Source organism: Balaenoptera musculus, chromosome 6, assembly GCF_009873245.2.
Source record: "Balaenoptera musculus isolate JJ_BM4_2016_0621 chromosome 6, mBalMus1.pri.v3, whole genome shotgun sequence".
Lineage (NCBI taxonomy): Eukaryota > Metazoa > Chordata > Mammalia > Artiodactyla > Balaenopteridae > Balaenoptera > Balaenoptera musculus.
The window spans coordinates 77,295,058-77,316,634 of record NC_045790.1 but is presented as its reverse complement, the minus strand read 5'-3'; the positions used below and the strand labels follow the sequence as shown (position 1 = coordinate 77,316,634).

Here is a 21,577-nt window from a genome sequence, read left to right as displayed (position 1 = left end):
TTTGTTTTACCTGGAGAAGGAGGGTGGAAGGGCAAGCCGTGGATGTAGCGAGTGATGCCGAAGGCGTTTTGTGGTGTAGTACTTCTTCCAGCCCAGATACTCACTGGGTGTGTATGTCTGTGGCTCCGTTTTATCCTGAGTCGCCCATCTGCGTCTGACAGTGCCAAGTTCTTAGATCGAGGTGCAAGAACACCCTGTTTTTTTGTTTTTTTCACATATTTTGCCTTTAAACAATATGAAAAATAGACATGCACCCTTTAGGCCTGCTTCACAGCCAGTCTTCCAAGATGTGATTTCCACATTTCCACATGTCTCCACTTGCTTCCACTCTTCACTGTTGACAAGTGGGGATCCATTAATTTTATAGGTTAAAAATGCATTTGTCACACAGAATACGTGAATGACCAACTGGACTGCGGCACGAAGTACCACACAGGGTGATGGCTTAATTGGTACCAGGTGTGGATGAGAAGGCACACAGATGTGATGGGGTGCGTCGTCACCTAATTGTTTTAATGTTCACCGAGAAGTTAATTGTCAGTGTAGAGTGTGCTAGCAAATTAGGTTCCCGCTGCCTTAGTGTAACTGAGGATAAATGAGGTGTCATGAGTTTCCAATCTGTACCTCTGACACAGACACTTTTCCTGTGAGGAGGACACCTTTCCCAAGGGGAATTAGCATGGCAGCTAAAGAAATCCATTGGAATAATGTGCATTATTTTCACATTAGGGAAACCTGTCTTGCTTTTGCTGTCTCCATGAACGGGTTTTCCTTTCACATTTGCTGCTGGTGGCTTCAAGGTTCAGACTTGGTCGGCAGAAGAATTGCTTTGAGGTCTCAGGATAGATGAAGGATACATGAATACTCTTATAAAGGGTTTTGGCCACACTGACAATGTAAACATGCTTTCTTTTATATATTCTGGAGTTTACCTTCCAAGATGCCTCTGTATACATGAACAACCATTCCTGTTAAATTGCCAAAGAAAAGTAAAATTCTTGGAACAAGACTTTAAAGACTATTTTTTATTCATATTAAAGCAGCTGAGTCTCTCTACCTTGGTCTTGAGGGGGTGAGTGTTCAGAGCATGAAATAGAAACATTATTGTCTAGAATGGTCAGAATAAAGGTGGTACAGAGTCCAACTTTTGACATTTTCTTCTGATTCGACTGAATGCTTTTTGAAGTTCAAAAGACTCTTCTACTTACATGGTAAGTTCTTATATGAAGGTATGATTCAATACTTGGGTGTTTGCATGTTTATTTTTACTTTAAGAGAATACACTGTCCACTTCTACCCACTGGGTTCACATGCCACCAACTCTCTAGTTAACATGCGCCCACTCAGCAGGGAACGGTTCTCGTGTGTGTTTCTATAAAACATGGTTCACCTATTTGGGAAATGGTACTCTGGATCTGACCACTCAAGGAGTGCACACCAGTTGTAATATTGGAAGACCTCCTACTTTTTCTTTTCTCTTCTGAGCAGCTTTTCTGCTCACTCTTGTACCTGTTCTTAACCATCACGTCACTGTTAGTGCAGGAAGTGACCCTCAGGAAGCACAGGGTAACCACAGTGAACAATTCGTCTGTTGTCAGTGCAGTTGCCCACTGAGGTTTTAGGTTCTCAGATACTTCAGATTTTAGGAGGGATGGGTCCCTTCTTGTGGTTCATAACGTTTTCTCTGTTCTTACACCTCATCAAGTCATTTCATGTGTAGTCTCTATATATAGATGGAGAGAAAAGCATGCCGGTTGGGCTAACAGGTCTTTTAGACACTCTGTCTCTGGTACTGAGCATTTCAGAGGGAACTTGTTTTCTTCAGAGACTTGTCTGGTCTGCCTCTCCCTTTATCGTTTTACTTGGCTCTATTCCCGTCAAGGTACGCAACTTGTTAGGTGCGGAAAATCATCATGGTTTTCAAATTTTAGCTTGTTTTGAAAACATAATGGGTTTTTAGATCTTGATATGCTCAGATTTGTAATATCCCCCATGGGCTGTATAAAACTTCTACTTTGAGTTCTTGTAGAAGACATAAGGTAAATAAGATGATTTTGTTTGGTTCTTAAGAAAATTTTTAAACAAAGGAAAACTTACATACAGTCTGGAAATCCCAGTTCTCAGAACATTTGTAGAAGGAGTCTGCCCAATAATTACAGTATTTGAAAAAGTCTGGCAGATGATTAAATTTTACCAGCTGCAAGGTGAAATAAAACATCAAGTTTCTTGGCTAGAATTAGAGTATATCAGTCAGTGTGGTAACACTAATTCTCATGTTGATTAAAAAACTCTGGCAAATAAAAATTTGAAAGGGCAGTTTTACTTGATGAATGCTGTTTGGTAGATACATATCTTTCAAGATATGGACTCTGGGAAGAGAAGGCTGCAGCAGCAAATAGGTCTGTGGAACCACTATTCTTGGTGGTCGATGTGACATGAAGCCAGTGCTGTGAGTACCTGAGCTGCTTTGTTGCTCTCTGCTGGGGTCTTTTTTAGTGTGCATCTTGGGTTGTAAATGGTAGGATTCATGATTGGAAAACCAGGAACTTGGGACTGTTTTCAGGTCATTTAAAAGTAGGCTGTAAAATGTTCTTTTTTTTTTTTTTTTTTAAATGTTCACAATTTTGTTATGGTGGGCATATAACCAAGTAAATCAAGGTGTGTCTGCGATTAGGAGGTGGGGGGAATCAGAGATAGCATGCAGTAGGCATTATTATGTCACATTAGAATATTAAGCTCAATAGGTTAAAGAGCCAGTGTGACTTTTAAGTGAGAAGTATTTGGGGGTCAAGTATTTGGGTACAGGTATTTGATGTATATAAACCGAGTTTAAAAATCACTTCTTCTGGGAGCACAGGCAAGTTGACTTAACGGCTAGTGCTTCTTGACTTTAGGCAAATCGCCTCCCCCTCTGAACATCTTCTAGATAAATTGAGGAGGATGAAGAGGATGAATGTGTTAAGGTTGCTTTGGCGTCTTGAGAAGTTTGGTCCTAATTATCTTCAGTGTTTAGAATGCATGACTTTTTCAGTAACTTAAAGCGAAGCAACCTCAGTTTTATTCTTTTACAAACAGGCTCTTCTTAAATGTTGATTAAATATTAAATTTTAATGTTAAATGTGAGTCTGTCTTCTCCTCATTCAAATCTAACAAATCAAGGTAAAGCCTTAAATTTTGAAGGATCCAAAGGATATTCAGTCAGTACCCAGTATAATCTCTTCATTCTTAAAATATGTGTAAAGTGGCTCAGAACAACCATCAAGATGACTGTATTCCACTTCTGAGCCCTGAGGAACATAAGATAGTATGTGAGAACAAAACGCAGCATGAGGGAAGAAGACTTAATGGCATTAGGAGACGTCCAGTACTACCCATGTAGTCACTTCTGGGTTTCTGGGGAGCAAGTGAGGTAACCATGAGGATTAGGGTCACCTAGGCAGTAGTTAAGCAAGACTGTTTTTGTTGCCAACAGCAAATGAAGTCCATTAGGCTGGAACTATTTGCTTAAGTCCAGAACAACAATGAGAGCAGTGTCAGGGCTGGAGGATGTCAGGGACAATTACACACAGCAAGCAAGTTTCATGGGAACAAGGGTAAAAGAAAGTGGTTCGTCTTTGGTGGGGCTGCGGCGTGAGCCAGGCACCCCCTGGCTCTGGACTGTGGCTCTCCCAGGCCTCTGCAGCCCATACTCTTCGCTGCCTTGTTTTTTTTGTTTGTTTGTTTTTTTAAACATCCTTATTGAAGTATAATTGCTTTACAATGGTGTGTTAGTTTCTGCTTTATAACAAAGTGAATCAGTTATACATATACATATGTTCCCATATCTCTTCCCTCTTGCATCTCCCTCCCTCCCACCCTCCCCATCCCACCCCTCTAGGTGGTCACAAAGCACCGAGCTGATCTCCCTGTGCTATGCGGCTGCTTCCCACTAGCTATCTATTTTACATTTGGTAGTGTATATATGTCCATCATCGGATGAATGGATAAAGAAGATGTGGCACATGTATACAATGGAATATTACTCAGCCATAAAAAGAAATGAAATGGAGGTATTTGTAATGAGGTGGATGGAGTTAGAGTCTGTCATACAGAGTGAAGTAAGTCAGAAAGAGAAAAAACAAATACAGTATGCTAACACATATATATGGAATCTAAGGGAAAAAAAAAAAGGCCATGAAGAACCTAGTGGCAAGACGGGAATAAAGACACAGACCTACTAGAGAATGGACTTGAGGATATGGGGAGGGGGAGGGGTGAGATGTGACAGGGTGAGAGAGTGTCATGGACATATATACGCTGCCTTGTTTTGAATCAGTTTTACAGCATCAAAGGTATGATGAGACATTTCGTTCTGTAACTTGTCTCAATCTTCCATCTGAATGGAGCCAATTTTCAGATAAGCAAGGGTGCTAATTACCAGCCCCATCTAAATTTAGAAGAACTTTCAGAGCTTCGCAAAATGCAATCAGATTATAGGCCTCACTTAAGCTGCTCACACGGGAATTTAACTTCTGATATGGAGATGCAGAAGCCTCAAAGCTTGACAGGCTTACAGGTCTAGCCAGAGAAATGTTATTGTTTCTAGCAGAAATTGCATTGTTCCTAATAGGCGTGTCATTTACTTTTGTGTTCACGGTACCACTTGACATTCAAAAAATCAGATCATTAAAAAGCTGTCTTTGGATGGCTGAGTGGTTTGGATGCCCAGTGCTAATTACAGCAGGAGGGCTACATAGGGGACCCTGGGGAAAGAGACTAACTTTTAAATTGTGAGCGGACACCAACTCTGTGCTCCATTCTGCTGGGCAAGTGGGTAGATGTCAAGTTGAGTATGATACAGGCTTGCCCTTAATGTATCTGGTCTGAGTCTGGAGGAGGAGACTTCGGGGCTGACATAATCTAGAACACAGACGGGTGTGTATGGACACTTTTTCCACATGAGCTCAAGCTGCTTCTCCCCTCCCCAGCATATAAGCACTTTGCAGTTTTGTTAAGTCTCCTGCGACCTGTCAGGCTGTGGGTCTGGGTCAGAGGGGTTAGTTTTTAGCAGACATTTACCAATGTAATTAGTTCAGGGATCCAGCCAGCTCACCTTTCAGCCCCACACTGAGCTCAAGACATTATTCTGAGCTTCTCTATATTGAATTGCATTGGTCCCTCCCCCCTGCTTTTATGTAAGCCTCCTGGCATTTGTGGAGCTTGAACGGTCGTGAATGAAAGCTCAGCTGCTTCAGAGGCAGCCTCTGAAGTGGGCAGAGAGGCTTCAGAATGCCTTCTGGTTCCCACTTTTGATTTCCTCCTGTGTGTGGTTGAGCTGAGAACGTTCCCATGGTGGGGTTCACGGTTTTCACGGGGGAGTTTTGAGAGCCAGCCACCTGGCTGATTTCCTTGGGCTGGTTAGGAACGAAGACCCATCCGTGGCCTCTAAAAATGGACCATTAAAGATTTGCTCATGGTACGTACTATTGCATTAGAGGTGCAAAATTAACTTAAAGGTTTCCCCAGGCCCCTTCTATTTTATATTGTGGCAGAGAAAGGTAACATTACTGTTTGTTGGCCCTGGACTCCCCGACTTAGTTCTTCAACATCTTTCAGAAATTGGGGTTATCCGGGCTTTGAGAAAGAAAGTTTTTGCACAGCCCATTCAGCATTGTTCAAGGCAGTAACACATCACTGAACAAATTGCCCCCTTGCGTATGCTAATCCGGCACTTAAAAGAACTCATTGTAACATGTTCTGATGCTTTAGCCCCGAGGGGAGATGGGAATTGAAGGGATGTCAGATCGTGTCATGTGACCCTCAAATATCTAAAATGCCTGTTTTCTTTGGGTCAACAGTTCATACTCAGCACATGTGAATGAAAGTATCCTGTGTGGTTTGTGGAAAAGATTAGTCCTTGTTCCTGCTTTTGTGTGTGGGAGCTGGCCTTGCTGTTGAAGATTCACTGGCTGGAATTCCTGCTTTGGGTCTTAAATTTCAGTGCTCTTGGCAAGGAACACCAAATCTTATTTTCAACAATAAATTAAAAGAACTCAAAAGAGTTCCTTCATTGTTACTGTGGAAAATGTGATTTGCCTTTTAGGAAACCATGCTGTTAATCCCACCCGTTCTCTTTGTGTCTTTTTAGAGAGGCACACATTGACTCTTACAGTCACAGAATATGTCTAATAGAGTGATCTCAGGTTTTGCTCATAGGCCATTCTTATTCCTGACCAGGGAGTCTCAGTGGGAAAGAATAAAAACACATCCACATATAAACAGCAGGCTCCCATTTCTCTAACAGCAAACAGAACAGAAGAACATTTTAAGTGAGCAGGGCCTGAAGGGTCCACCAGGCTTTGGATGGCTTGAGTGCATAGTCAGGGTCTCCCTTTTAAGTGCTTAAATCTCTATAAATGTTTGCCATCAAAGTCTTCAGATGAGACGAATTAAATGGAACGAAAGGCCATGTAGGCATCACCTTTCTAAAGCAGCTATCACATCCAGGTGGGGTTTTCATGTGTACAGGGAGACCTGGGAAGAAATCTTAGATTAATTTTTTTTGTCTTACAGAGTAACTCCCTCTTGGTCCCAGACAGTCTAAGAGGCACAGATAAACGTAGAAATGGACCCGAGTTTTCCAATGACATCAAAAAAAGAAAGGTGGACGATAAGGACTCCAGCCACTATGTAAGTAAATAAAGGACTTGAAATAATATTGGTTTGCTTCCTTGCTCAGCTTCTAAGTGAGTATACAAAGGATTCTAAGATCTTAGTGACAATTTCACATCCCTTAAAATAATAGTATCAAGAGGATAGATTCTTACATTGTAGGATATTATTTCCATCTTGAGTTGTAAATTATGCATCTGCCAGGCTCAGTATTCAATTTTAGGCTTTCTGCTGTAGTTGCTCATGAGAGGGAATACAGAAATGTAGGGCTGGCTTCATGGTGTGCAGCCTGTGCAGCTGCACTGGCCCTGGTCTTGCAGGGGCCCTGCCTCACCATTGGTTTCATGCTCCGCTCTCCACCTTCTTCAAATTCTCAATTTTGAGGCTAGGGCCTGAATTTTCATTTTGTCCTAGACCTTGCAAATTTGGTAGCCTGTCCTGCTAAAATAACAAGGGCAAGAATTCGGTGTCACCAACTACATTTTTGGATGCCATTCTGGTAATACATTCAGGCTCGTATTAGGTCTTAAGGCAGAGTTCGTCCTCTTCCACAGCGAGCAGTGTAGTGATAAAAGTCCATGGTAAAAAAACCCAGAAGAAACATTGGGGGTATGTCGTTCAGACCCTACAGATGAGATCACACAACTGGATGTGAGGACTCTTGACTTAGATCTAGCTTAAACCACATTCACGAGGAGAGCAAACCAAGCCAAATGGCCATTGGTTCTGGTCTCGGGGTCATAAACACTGCAGCTGACAGATGCCTTGTAGTTTCCTTGTGTGTCCCCGAGTGTCTGTTTCAGGATGCACACATTCTCAGGAACAGTGTGAGAATTCAAATTAGGCCACTCCCCGCTGCCCCTGGAGGAAGAAGTGTCTGCCTCTGGCTGGCTGCTGTGCAGGCTGTGCGGAGGTTTCCACGCGACACCTCTGTCTCCTGCTGGCTGCGCAAGCCGATGGCTAACTGTGGGTAACATTTCTTGGGCAACATCTCAAGTTAGCGTCAGGTACTGTGTGCTTCTCCGTGGCTCGTTTCATTTCACTCTCAAAACAACCCTGTGAGTTTTGTACCACCCTCCATTTCATTGATAAGGGAAGTGAAGCACAGAGCTTTTAGGTGATTTGCCCAAGGTCAGAATTAGCGGCACAGCCTGGAGACAGTCTGACTCCGGGATCCATGCTCTTCATCACCATGTTAGGATTCCCAAAGCGAGAGCCTAGGATTGGACATTTTGCCAGAGGTCCTCAAATTGGTCCATACTTTGTACCATAATAACATCCCAAGAACCCAAGTTGTTGATCTCCCCACCACAGCCCAAGCCTCTTTAGCACATATTTGCCCCTTATCTTTTGCCCAGAGCAAGTATCCCACACAAGTACTTCTATATATGGCATCAACTGTTAATAAGCTAGTCAAGAAAGTCCACGACATACAGAAATTTGCAAATTTGCCAATGATAGAATTCCGAGTTGCTCTGTAGGTAAGTTATTTAGTAGTGAGGGATCTAGAATCCGTAGCTCTGCATGACTTTTTTGTAACCTGTTTGTACTAGGTTATGTCTAGTCGTGTAGGTAGTTGAGGGTGATGTATTGAGATGACGTTGGAGAACCTGGGGCAAAGGACTCAGACCTTAGATGTCTGATGACAGGTGTATACTGTACTGTGAAGGTTTATATTTGCAGAAGGGTCCAGTACAAAGCTAAGATTTAAATTTCAGACTACTTAAGGACTCACTGCACAGTTCTATTATAATAAATTAGTTATTTGCTACCTTTTGCCAGTTTGGTCTGTACATTAACTATTTTTATACTGTTTTTTTTTTTCCTAAAGGGAATCCCCTTTGGCTTATATTTAGTCACCACCACTCTGGGTTTCTTTCTTTTTGTTTTTTTTTGGTTTGTTTTTGTTTTGTTTTGTTTTTTGGCCACACCATGTGGCATGCGGGATCTTAGTTCCCCAACCAGGGATCAAATCCATGCCCCCTGCAGTGGAAGTGCAGAGTCCTAACCACTGGACCACCAGGGAATTCCCGCACCCTGGGTTTCTTAACACCCGACAACGTTCGTGCTTTTCTGTGGGCTTTACTAAAAGAAAGTAAATTTTCTTTAGTATTAATTTTTTCTTTTATTGCATGAAAATATTTCTTTCAATAGCCTGTTATTTTTAATTACCCAGGCTTCCTCATTGGTTGTAATTTTTTGTTATTGCTAGTGAATTGCATGGTGCCTTTATAATGATGACTAAAAGTACATCTAGTAACACATTATTGAAGAAAGTAAATTGGGTCTCCCACACTTAATGCTTTAGGTATGGCTAGATAAAACATTTAAGACATGAATTTAGAGTTGAGGGTACCTTTCTAGCTGGACTTGGGGGCCACAAAAAGCTAATGGGTGACACCTGCACTTGTACTAATATGTCTCAAACATTATTTGTGTATTCTTATTTGACAGTGACATCAGTAAAAGAATTGTGTAGATCATAAACCAGGGGCCTGCTGCTTTTTGAGAATAGGACCCATTGCGATAACCTATTTTTCCGTATGTCCATTGTATTACTCTGCACTAAAAGACATATAAGGCCTTTTGGCTAAGAAAGTAGACTTCTTCAGTCTGCCCTGAATTTGATTTAGGAGTGATCACGTTAAATTGAACAGCTTTTCTGAAGCTTTTTCAAACTCAGTGCATGCAACCTTGGAGTTTCCTCTGATTAGCCAATATTATGGCTTCATGTCAAGACATTAAAATCCCTAACATAGGATGCCAGGGCCCTCCAGATACTGCCATCCTATCTTCCTTCCATCTCAAGAATATTCCAAGCTGATTGCTAAAGAGCTTTATTCTTATCATGAGGTTAGATCTTGGTACATTATTCCAGCTAGTAGCTAGCTTTGTTGTTTGTAGTTTTTTGTTTCCTTTATTTAATTTTTTGTAGTAACTAGTGACCCCATGGGAACAGGGTTCAAGTTTGTCTTTTTAATTTTTTTTATTTTTATTTTTGGCTGTGTTGGGTCTTCGTTTCTGTGCGAGGGCTTTCTCCAGTTGCGGCGAGTGGGCGCCACTCTTCATCGCGGTGCGCGGGCCACTCACTGTCGCGGCCTCTCTTGTTGCGGAGCACAGGCTCCAGACGCGCAGGCTCAGTAGTTGTGGCTCACGGGCGCAGTTGCTCCGCGGCATGTGGGATCTTCCCGGACCAGGGCTCGAACCCGTGTCCCCTGCATTAGCAGGCAGATTCTCAACCACTGCGCCACCAGGGAAGCCCCTAAGTTTGTCTTTATAATTATGAATTGTCCATGAACACTAGAATTGTTGGCAGCCTTCAAGGTGATACACAAAAAAGCAATGACGTGAAATTGTGTTCTTAATTTGAAATCCAGTGGGGAAAGATCTCTGAGATAAGGATATGCAGATTTCCGATTATAAGAGAGATTCAGCTGCTACAAACATTTATTGAGCCCTTACTGTGCGCCAAGTTTTATGGCTTGCCATCACCTGTTGTGTACACGTTGTGATTGTATAGCTGGTGTGCTGCTGCAGCGGAGTTTCCTGCCTGAGTCTTTGCACCTCCCCAGTTCAGATGCGAAGGGGAGACGGTGGTATTAATTACCAGGACTGGCATTCTGGAAGGGAGCCCAGGTCATTTGCTAGTCTTTCTGCTACCAAGAACTACAGATATTTAATTGAGCCTCAAACCCTTTAGTAAATGGCATTAAAATTTTTTTTTTCAGGACAGCGATGGTGACAAAAGTGATGACAACTTAGTTGTGGATGTGTCTAATGAGGTAACCATTCTCTTTATCAAACTTTATTTTCAGAGTGACTTGTGAGAGAAAGGAAGTGGAACCACCATATTTTGGTCTTTTGCAACTTTACGCATTAAGGATTTAATGGTTGTTCATGGATGGAACAATAAGTGTCTAAAACCGACACAAACTTTTGTTTCCTTTAAAAAAAGAAAATCTGTTTCCCTAACCATTTTGGGTTCCTAAGTTGGTGTCTGGTGCTCCTTTCTGTCCCGTGCCCTCTGGGCAAAGTATTTGAGCATGAGGGAAGATATGATTGTTTCTAGATTTGTTTCTTTATGGTGTCTTCATGGGTACCCTCGCAAACACCTTCCTATTCATTGTAATAGCAGTATTAGGTGCACACCCTCAAATCCCCCAAATCTAAAGGACTTTCAGGGCTCTCCTTTAATTTGGCGAATTGGTGTGGAAAGATCCGTCCATTATAAGTGAAATCACGAGCCCTTTGCTTGTGCTTGTTGAGGACCCCTCGTCTCCACGAGCAAGCCCCGCCCACTCACCCAGGGAAAATGGGATCGACAAAAACCGTCTGCTAAAGAAAGACGCCTCCAGCAGCCCGGCATCCACCGCCTCCTCGGGAAGTTCCACTTCTTTGAAATCCAAAGAAATGAGCTTGGTAGGTCATAAGAACTGTCACTTGCCTATTTAGCAGTTTAGTTTTCTCGGGGAACCAGAGGTTCCCTAAAGTATTTGAAATGTGGGGTTTTTACTAATTGAGAGTTACATTTTTAAGGGTTTAAAAGTGAAGCTCATCGTTCTGCTTTCTGTCCCCGTGGTGATTACTTTTGCCCTCTGGGGCGTCTATTTTGGGCCATGATTAGAGAGAGATAACAAGCTTCCATGCCCATTGCCTTCTTACTTGGGGGCTATGTTCCTGGCATAGGCTCTCTGAAACTTCCTAGTTGCCAAACGGTTCAAATGCCTTAGGTCCTAAGAAGTCCTCATTTTCTTAAGCGGTGTACTTCCCCTGGTTTTAGACTGACCCATCCTGTTGGGCCATGTTGTGATTGGGTTGCTGGGCAGATGGTGATGTACTCAGGGCGGCACCAGGGGAAGCCTGGAACTCGGGGAGGGATGCGGGTACATCAGGCCCATTCATGCTTCCAGTCATTCAACAGACATCGTGGAGTATCTCATCTCTTCACTCGCCATAACTGCACCATAACAACCCTGCAGTTAATCCCTACATAGTCCCTCAAGGCATTATCCCATTTCACTGATGGGGAGGGAAGCTGAAGGAATTTGCCAGGTTTACACAGCTCGTCAGATCCAAGGCCAGAGGGAGCCGGGGTCTCTCTAGCCCAAGTTCTTTGCTACCCCAGAGTGCTTCTCAGACTATGATTAAAAGGACGTGAAGGGTTAAGATGCAGAAGAAGATGCCCTGTGACCCTGTTACTATCTTGACTCCTGAAGGCCCCTGCACTAGCGGGTCCACTCTGGTTACATAGGCAAATGGGTGCAGCTGCTGAATGCCAAAGAGTTATTTTTTTAGGCACATCTCTCAAAACGATAGGACTAGGTCTAGGGCTTTTGCCTGTGAGATGCTAGTTTGCTTCTCATCAAATTGATGGCTCCGCTGTCTCTCACTGTTAGTCTCAATCCCACTGCCATTAAGAGGCAAGGGTAGAAAGGGAGTCCTCCCTCTGATATTCTCGATGACCGGGGCATTCGCTTCTGAGTGACCGGGAACTTTCCTCTGGGTGGTCATCATTCTAACTTGGCCGAGATCCAAAGTCCACAAGCCTGATGAAAAAATACTTTTTAAAATAAAATCTGCGGAGGAAGGAGTGTGATCATGTTCTGTGTCTCTAGCTAGAGTTTTAATTCTGGCAGGAAGAGGAAAGGTCAACATTTCTCCCTCACAAGTTAATGCTGTCAACATTGTGTGGATTTATGAAAATTGGCTGAGGGAGTAGCTAGAAGGTGCCCAGTGTCCCAGCTGCTGTTGTGATAAATTGTGTAATATGGCTTGGATTAAAAATAATACTCATTTAATTTGTTTAATGATACCAGCATGAAAAAGCCAGCACGCCTGTTCTGAAATCCAGCACACCGACACCTCGGAGTGACATGCCAACGCCGGGCACCAGCGCCACTCCAGGACTACGTCCAGGCCTCGGCAAGCCTCCAGCCATGGACCCCCTCGTTAACCAAGCGGGTAGGGCATTGCCTCTTGTGGGCTGTGTTTTGTTTTTCCCTTTCCCAACCTGATTCGTCAGTTCAGCTCTCATGCAGTTTCCTCGTGAATATGAGATAGACTTTCTGCCCCCCTCCCTCCTTCCTATCTCTGAAAAGCCATGATAAGAAACAGATGTTTGTCCTTGGGTTTCAGCAGCTGCACCCTGTTCAGTCTCTGACTGTTTACATTTGGCTTTTCTTTTATTTCCAAATAATCCAAATCCCAGGGACTTCAATAAAGTTTCTGATAATTATTCCGCATGTAAGCTCCTTACCAAACTATCATTGTGTGTCTGAGTTTGCTAATATTGACTGAGACAGCCTGTCTGACTGGCCCAAGTGTGCTTCTTGCTTGCTTTAGTTGGCTGGTGTTCTGCCGGTATATCCCTCGGGAATCACGGTCTCTCCTTCAGGAGAAATTGGGAGGGTTTCACTGGGACTCCAGCCCCTGAATAAACTCATAACTTTTAACTTTATCTTCCTCCCTGGCAAAGGAAAAATGTAACACTCTGGGCCCAGAGGAAGAGAGGCCCCAGAATACTCCCGCTAAACCCGTGCTCTGGTTTACATAAATCCAGGATCAGGTTTTCATTTGGAATTGGTAGCAGGTAATGGAAAGTTTGGGCTGAAGGAGAAATCTTGGATTTTATCAAGAAAACCTTCTTTTGAGTTTAAGTCAACAGGTGGTGCCTGTGCCTTGGTTAGCCTTCTGTGAATTGGGTACAATAATGCCGCTTAATCTCCCTGGTTCCCAGTGTTGCCCAGTGTTGCCCAGTGTACCGACCAAGGAGGAAATGTGTGGGCAGTTCTTCCCCTGGGGTCCATTCTTTCCTGGAGATGAATTCAGCTCCAGGGAAGAAGGGACCCTGTGTAGGATTTGGAGTTGGTACCCCTCTGCTCCCCCCAGCCTTCTCTCCTCCTTCCCTATAATGAAGGGCACTGAAGAGGACCCTGGAACTGATGGTCAGGCTGGACCTGAGCGGCCAGGTGAGTCACGTGCAGCTTGTGCTTCCTTGCAGCGGCCGGCCTGAGGACGCCCCTGGCGGTGCCGGGTCCGTACCCTGCGCCTTTCGGGATGGTGCCCCACGCGGGCATGAACGGCGAGCTGACCAGTCCCGGCGCCGCCTACGCCAGCCTCCACAACATGTCGCCGCAGATGAGCGCGGCCGCAGCCGCGGCCGCCGTGGTGGCCTACGGGCGCTCCCCGATGGTAGGGATGGCGGGGACGGCAGGCAGGCAGCCGTGGGTGGGCGCGGGCGGGCGGGCAGGACCCGAGGAGTGGCCGGCGGCCTGCAGTCCCCACGCCTGCAGACAAAGACCCAGTGTCCTCGCTGCGCCCGCCTCCCTCTTGTCCGCCTTCATCGACATGCCGCTTCATTAAGTTAAGGCCAAACGCTTTTTGTTTTACTGTTTTTGTGGATGAAAAAAGGCAGTGTTTAGGAGCTACTTCAGCGGTTCAGGGGACATCTGGTTTTCTCCCACCAAAGTAGATTTTTTTTTTTTTGGAAGGCGATGAAATGACTCAAGTAGCTCACAGAAGCCTTTTCATTCGTTTCTTGAAGTTTTTTTTTTTTTTTTTTCCCTCTTTAATTCTTAAGAAAAAATATTTGAGGAGCTGTAATTTTCTCATTCCATGCTTATATTATTCTTTAAACCCAATAGCGTGACTTAGATGTAAGAAGTGATCTCAGCTCAACAGGGAGAAACACAAAGGGGCTGAAACCATGGGGCAGGTTCTCCTTCTTGTCCTGCCTTCTCCCACTGTGTAAACGGCCTCGTGTTTGACCAGGAAGAGACAGAACTGCATGTGAAGGGGAAAATTGACTGTGTAGTCCTTGACTGCATCAGGAAAAGGGACTAGATTGTAACTCATAGCAACTGAAAGTCCCTAAATCATTTCTGTTGGCTGTTTGAAATATGTCACGTGCATTTCTCTCCTCTCCCTTCTTCATTACCTCCAATAACTTGGGGTGATAGTAAAGTTCATCGTTTTTTCCCTTACATTGTACTACTAGGAAAGGCTGTGCAGTGGAGGGCGAGATAATTTAAAGCAAAGGGGGCAGCTGAGGGACTAGGTACCTTCTTCGTTAAGGTGCACAAAATAGAGCGTCCATGTGTGAATTTCTAAGCAATGACTTAGACCAGTGGTATGAAACGGGGTGATTTTGCCCTCCAGGGACATTTGGTTATATCTGGAGACACTTTTGTTTATTAGAACTGGGGGATGTTATTGGCACTGAGAGGGTAGAGGCCACGGATGCTGCCAATTATCCTGCCATTCCCAGGCCGGCCCCCAACCAAGAACTATCTGACCTAACACGTCGATAGTGCCGAAGTTGATAGTCAGGTTGTCCTGACTCAGCGTATTGCTCTTTGTACTTGTTTGGACAGATAGAACATCCTAAGTCCACGGGGCGTATTTACCGTGGGAAGCTGGTTCTCGATGCACGGATCAATCACACACCTTCCTGCTTCCCAAAAAAGAGTGTCTTGTGGTATTTAGAGGCGGCTATATTATTTTTTTGCATTATCATCGTTCTTTTGAGAAATGCTAGCACATGTCCCTGTTTCTGTTTCTGTTGCTTTGGGGATTTCTGCGTTTCTAGTGAAAAGTCTTTAGAGGTGTCACAAAGTGCCTACCCTGCATAAACTGAGTCTGCAATGCCTTATTCTGTTTCCAGGTTGGGTTTGATCCTCCCCCTCACATGCGTGTACCTACGATCCCTCCAAACCTGGCAGGAATCCCCGGGGGGAAGCCGTAAGTACCTCTAACTCTTCGGTTTTATTGTAAAGGCGGTTACTTAGTCATGGGTATCAGCAGACTCGAATTCCAAAGGGAGCACAGGCTTGGGCGTTTCCAAGGAGATTTCTAGTGTCTTTTCCTGAGGAGTGTTAACACTTGCTATAAATAGGCACCTGGTAGGTGTCACGCCTCTGTCTTCTCACTGTGGATGATGTCATGCATTTAGTTATTTCTGGAGAGAAGCTGTTGGGGACAGGGACGAGGAGGGAGGCGAGAACCAGGGGTGGTTGGTCCTCCTTGCTTGACCCTTCCTCAGAAAGCTGCTCTGCGTTGCCATTTGGTTAGGGGGTAGCTGCTGGAGATTTTCCACAGGACTGTGTTGTGGGCAATAAGCTGTCACAAAATTGAAATCTCAGAAATGTGAAACGTGCTGTTTCTTTACCCGGCTCAGTGCCACCTTTTCCTTATTTTGGTCAAAACGGGAGTTCCTTGAAAGGTAAGTTCTGTTGGATGCCAACATCGGGGGTTGACCCCCCCCTCCCCAGGAACCCCAAGTAAAGTTTTGCTGGGTGCCTTCCTCTGAGAGATTATAAAGTGCAACGTGGCTTTGGTGGGGAAGCAGGAGATGTAGGTTAAAGGGCAAAAGAGCATTCAGAATTTAAAAAGCCCTGTTGGTTATTCTTCCAGGGTCACTTAAAATCACCTGTTTTCCATAATATTGGTAATTAGAAACGTGATTTCAAAGAATTCCTAAAGTTCTCAATTTTTGTACAAAACAAACCTGAAATGTGAGAGTCTGTCTTACTTCTCAGCAAATACTCTCTTCCCCTAGGATAGAAGATGGCAGAAAGCCAGTCCCAACTCACTGATTTTTCCAAATAGAGGTACATGTCACAGGCCTTCAGGGTTTTTTTTGTTTTTTTTTTTGTTTTTGGTTATACCTTCTACCTTCGAGTGGTTGCTTTTCAGCTATTTCTTATGCATCTGTTGCATACTGCATTATTTTGAGTGGTCCGTTCAACTACCTGGTCATCCTTCTGTGGTTTTTATTGCAGCCTTGCATCAGACAAACCAATAGCATGAGGAAAGATGGAATTCCTTACCCCGTCATCTGCTTTTAGAAAGCAGATTCCCATTGCTCCTGTTTTCCTGCGTTATAGTATCTATTTCATGGTAGTATGACTCATGATGAAATGAAGCTTTGGTTTATACTAGGAACTAGTAGCAATGTTAGGAATTTATGGCGCCATCTAGTCCCAGGGAAGAGCAGGACTGGGAAGTGGGGCAGCATTGCATATACTTTCTTAGCTGCTAGATCTTTTCTGATTGAATACTTGTGAACTACTGTGTTGTGTTTTCTTGGGAATGCCCCCCTGTGTCCAGCCTGGAATGCCCCAGGGCACTTATGGGTATTTCTTACCTGTGGTTTTGCTGGCAGTGTAGCTAGCTGTTGTGTGTCCTACTGTCTGGTGAGTGGATAAAGGGCAAATGGGGACTCCCCTAGCAGTCCAGTGTTAAGATTCCACGCTTCCAATGCAGCCGGGGGCGGGGGGGGCACAGTTTCGATCCCTGGTCGGAGAACTAAGATCCCAAATGCCGCGAGGTGTGGCCAAAAAATAAAGAAGAAAACGGGCAAACAGTTAATGTTGAGCCAAGATGCAATAATTAATAGTAACTGATGATTCTTCAGGGAAATAATAGGCAACTAAGGCCAAGTTCAGCGAACCATTAGGGAAAGCCAGTTTCAGGAGTCAAGAGCTGTGGGGGAGTTTCCAGCTGCCAAGACCACCCCCCCCCCACAATGTGAAATATGAGGCAGAGGACGTGGGGTGAGCAGAGCTGAGAGCGGCAGAGCTGGTCCTCAAGGCTGGTGTGTGGGGGAGGGTTAACTTAGACCCAGTTCCTAGCAATTGTGTGTGCAATTAGACACAAAGTTTACACCTTCAGTGGATGACAGTACTGGTGTCACGCTTACTAGAGCCAAAATAGTCACGTCCTTGACTTGTGAGAACCTTGGATTTCTTTGTGTTCACAGCTGCGTAAGCTAGGACCACGACAGTGGGCAGAGAGGCAAAGTTGTGAGACTCAGGTATGACGGTGCTTTTCTCCCCTTGGTCAGAACGGGCACTGGGCTGTGGATCCAAGGGGTCGCTGCTTTCTAAAACAGTTAAAACATTTTTTTGGATTCTCTTTCAAGTTTAAGGTGAGCCATATTTATGGGAGGAAGATTGAGTAAATTGGTATCAGAGGGAGAGATGAACTTGCACATTGTCTGGGACCTGGGCTACGTACACGGTCTTAGTCCCCATATTAATCCATTAATTAGTATGAGAGGACGTACTGTTCTCATTGTTTAGTAAAGTAATACTGCCTGAGGTGGTCTTCTCAAACTGGCTATGATGGCAGACCAGTTTTTTCCCAATATGACAAAGATTGAGACTCTTAGAACAGACAAATAACAGATGGATAGGGGGGGAAAAAAAGATACAGAATACAAGTCCCAGTTTTTTATTATAAGATCCAGCAGTGGTGAACTGACTCTGAGTTGCTGTGTAAAAGTTTCTCGACACTTAGCCTTGAGGAGTGAGCACCTCGCCGGGGGCAACGGTGAATGTCAGCCGACCACACTGGGCAGCGTCCGTGCAAGGCTTGTAAGAGGAATGGTGAGAAACCGTCATGTCCAGGGTAGAGTGAACAAGGTGGTAAAGGGTTTGCAAGAGTCATCCTCTGAGAAACACCAGTCGAAATAATATTTGGGAAGGACAGATGGAGGCTCTTCGTGGATGTTTGTTGGAGAATGGTGTGTTAGGCGCCTGGCGTGCTCCAGGAAAGAGAACGTTCGTCTTTCCGGCTTTGGGGGGAGCCTACTGATGTGGGGGGAACGGTAAAGGAACAGTAGATGCTTGAGTTAAGTTTGCGACAAGTGCTGAGTGCTGTGAAGGCAGAGCGGTGGGTGATAGGCAGACAGGTAGAGAGTGGCCAGAGTTAGGAAGGGAAGGCCTTCCTTGGGGCAGGGTGGATATGCGGGAAGCTGAAGCTGGTGCAGGAGGGATAAGGCCCCCCGGCAGAGGGGGCCAGGAGGGTGGGCTGTTGCCGGTAGAGGGACAGTGGGCTCCCAGCACAGAGAGGGAGCTTGAGGGTTCACGGGCAGCTGGATGAATGCCCTCGAAGAGTGGTACAGCCGGGAGAGTGCAGTTGGGACGGGAGGGACCTTGAAAGTGCGTCTAGCGTGAATGCCCGTCTGTGGTTCTAGTGGCCTCACCGAGTGGCTGCGCATCTCTGACCCAGCGCCTCTAGTGATGGCGACTCGTTTCCCCTGGCTGTGTGAAAACTCTTCCAGCCCTTGAGTTGAGATCTGTCTCCCTGGAACTTTCACCCGTCTATCCTGTTCTTTCCCACTCCCTGAGACCACACAGTGTGCTGCTGATACAGCCTCCTCAGGGCAGGCAGCTCTGCAGATATTCGGAGACCACCGTTTCTCCATGAAGGGTCTCTTCTGTCTGAGTATGTCCATTGCTGCAGCCCTGCGTTACGGGATGTGACTTCAGGTTCCCACACCATCTGCCTACTACAGTCTGGTCAGTCACCTCCCTCCTGTCCTCTCTTCTACAGATTTCATCAAAATCTGCCGACTAGGCATAGAGGACCCTTTTGGGAGCTCACAGCCTAGTGATGGAGAGGTGGCATTAATCAAGTAATCACAAAAATAAATGTGTAATTATAATTGAGATAAGAGCTGTGACAGAGGAGTACTGTTTTTGTGAAATTCTGTGAAGGGCTGACCCATCTGGAGGGTCAGGGAAGGATTCTCAGAAAGTGTTTTCAGAGCTGCAGTAATTGTGTAGGGGAAGGGCATAAGACTCCAGGTGGAGGAACCAGCATATGCAAAACGCCCTGCTTCCTTCCGTTGTTTTTATCAAAGTGGCCTAGAGCAAGATGACATTGCCACCATTCTGTACTTGTTTTGGTGTCAGAGTGATCTAAGATCTCAGTAGGGTTTCCCAACCAACCTGGACATTTTTTCTCTCTCCCACTTCTAACTTCTCCTAACTTCTTTTTGTTAAAGGCATTGTCCCTATTTTTCTTCTTTTTTTTTTTTTTTCCATTTCTCTTGAACTTTATTTTTTTTATACAGCAGGTTCTTATTAGTTATCTGTTTTATACATATTAGTGTATATATGTCAATCCCAATCTCCCAGCATTGTCCCTATTCTATCTGACATCTGGGCCCAAACTTTAGCCTTTGGTACTTCCTTGTTTAATTCCCATTTTTACCCAGTCTTCTTATTTGTTAAAATCCTCACTAAGATCATAGGTGAGTTTTTCCCTTAATGAAATATTTATCTGATCTTGTCTGTTTCTTGCTCAGATATCTTCAAAAGGTGCATATAAACTCCTGATGTAGCCCCTCTGGTAGTATCACCCCAGCCTTTTTTTCCAGCCTTGTGTGCTGTGTTCTTTGCATCTTGTGCTCTGGTCAAATGGGATAACCCTCTGTTCCATGAAGAGAAGAGCCCTCCTCCTTCTACCTGGAGCAGCTTCCCTTCTCACTAGCCTCTACCTCTTCCTGCGGAAATATTTTCTGTCCTTCAAAGACCACTTCAGCTGCTGCCTCCTTCGTGAAGCGTTTGCTGATGCCTTTCCCTATGTGCTTTCTCTCTTCTGGCACCTTGTAATGTCTTGTGACACTTCCCACACTTTGGCCTTGAGTTACAATCCTGTGTACAGGTCATGTTTCAGTCGGCTTCTTCCCCACTAGAACTGAAGCTTCTGAAGTCCCCTTGAGCATAGATACCCAGTAAACAAATGTTTGCCACGTTGACTAGGTGGGGGGAGGTGAGCCCAGGATTGCGCAAGACCCTATGATTCATCCTTTTCCAAGGGAGAGTGCAGTTTGCATTTTAGAGATGTGTAATGCTGATTTATAAGCGGTTTACCCTGACTGTGTTTCCGAACCCTCAAGGTGAAATTTAATTGCTGTTGTTTGGTCAGCTTAACTTGAACTCATTTTTAGTTTTAGGAAATTTGTTCCCTAAACTCTGTGGAGATCACTGATAAAAAAGAAACCTGAAGTTTAGAGACATTGACATCTTTGTTGTACTCCACGCCTCTCTCCCCTCAAGGCATTTTTCTGGCCCCGTGGCACCGCTTTCCTCTCCATAAATACTTGGGGGGCCGAACTCTTACCTGCTTCGTATAGTAGCACCTAGAGGTCAGTCATAACTCACACTAATAATAGTTTGGCTTAAGATGCCAGCTAAATTCCAGGTTCCTTCACCCTGTGTTTTGTTTTTTTTGTTTGTTTTTTTTTAAATTATTTATTTATTTATTTATTTTTGGCTGTGTTGGGTCTTCGTTTCTGTGCGAGGGCTTTCTCTAGTTGCGGCAAGCGGGGCCCACTCTTCATCACGGTGCACGGGCCTCTCACTATCGCGGCCTCTCTTGTTGCGGAGCACAGGCTCCAGACGCGCAGGCTCAGCAGTTGTGGCTCACGGGCCTAGTTGCTCCGTAGCATGTGGGATCTTCCCAGACCAGGGCTCAAACCCATGTCCCCTGCATTGGCAGGCAGATTCTCAACCACTACCACCAGGGAAGTCCCACCCTGTGTTTTAATGTTAGACATGTAATTGAGAAACCTTCCACCCACTTGTTTAGTGTTTAAATAAATCTTTAAACTACCTTTTTGGAGTTGGAGCCTAAAGGGAAGAGAAAATCTGAACTACATTTGGGGTGAAATTGCTTCTTAGGAAAACATGATTTGCAGCAGTGAATAGGGGCCAGTCTCGGCTTCTAGCCGAGAAGACGTGTCAGTGGCCAGTCCTCCTCCCTCTGCCCTCCGTTCCTGATCTTGCGTCTGGTCCCTCTGTTGACCATGTCTAGATTCCACACTTGGTTTGTTTCGTGGATTTGAAAATTAGTTCAGCCCCCTTTTTACTCGTCACGATATTTGGGTGATTTTTTGTCTATTAAATGCTAAAAGTAACACGCTTATTTTGTGCCATATTATCACCATGTGGGTTTTAGTTTAACTTTTGTTCTTCTACTTTTTGATGGTCTGGGAATGTGTAGCTAATTTCTTGGAGTTATATTGAGGTGTGAGGCCCTTCCTTTTTTTTTTTTTTTTTTTTAATTAATTAATTAATTTATTTATTTATTTATGGCTGTGTTGGGTCTTCGCTTCCGTGCAAGGGCTTTCTCTAGT

At 44.6% G+C, this 21,577-nt stretch overlaps 1 protein-coding gene across 6 annotated transcripts in view; it reads left to right on the top strand.

Moving 5' to 3' along the window:
* The window catches only part of TLE1 (TLE family member 1, transcriptional corepressor), an 87,672-nt gene that overhangs the window by 49,430 nt on the left and 16,665 nt on the right, over positions 1 to 21,577 (top strand). For 5 of the 6 annotated variants that reach the window (XM_036854557.1, XM_036854556.1, XM_036854555.1 and 2 more), the window contains exons 9-14: positions 6,553 to 6,669; positions 10,380 to 10,433; positions 10,918 to 11,070; positions 12,468 to 12,612; positions 13,652 to 13,842; positions 15,314 to 15,390. In XM_036854557.1, the coding sequence (XP_036710452.1) occupies positions 6,553 to 6,669; positions 10,380 to 10,433; positions 10,918 to 11,070; positions 12,468 to 12,612; positions 13,652 to 13,842; positions 15,314 to 15,390 (737 nt within the window). The remainder of the gene's footprint in view (positions 1 to 6,552; positions 6,670 to 10,379; positions 10,434 to 10,917; positions 11,071 to 12,467; positions 12,613 to 13,651; positions 13,843 to 15,313; positions 15,391 to 21,577) is intronic. The other variant, XM_036854558.1, reaches the window with a different exon arrangement.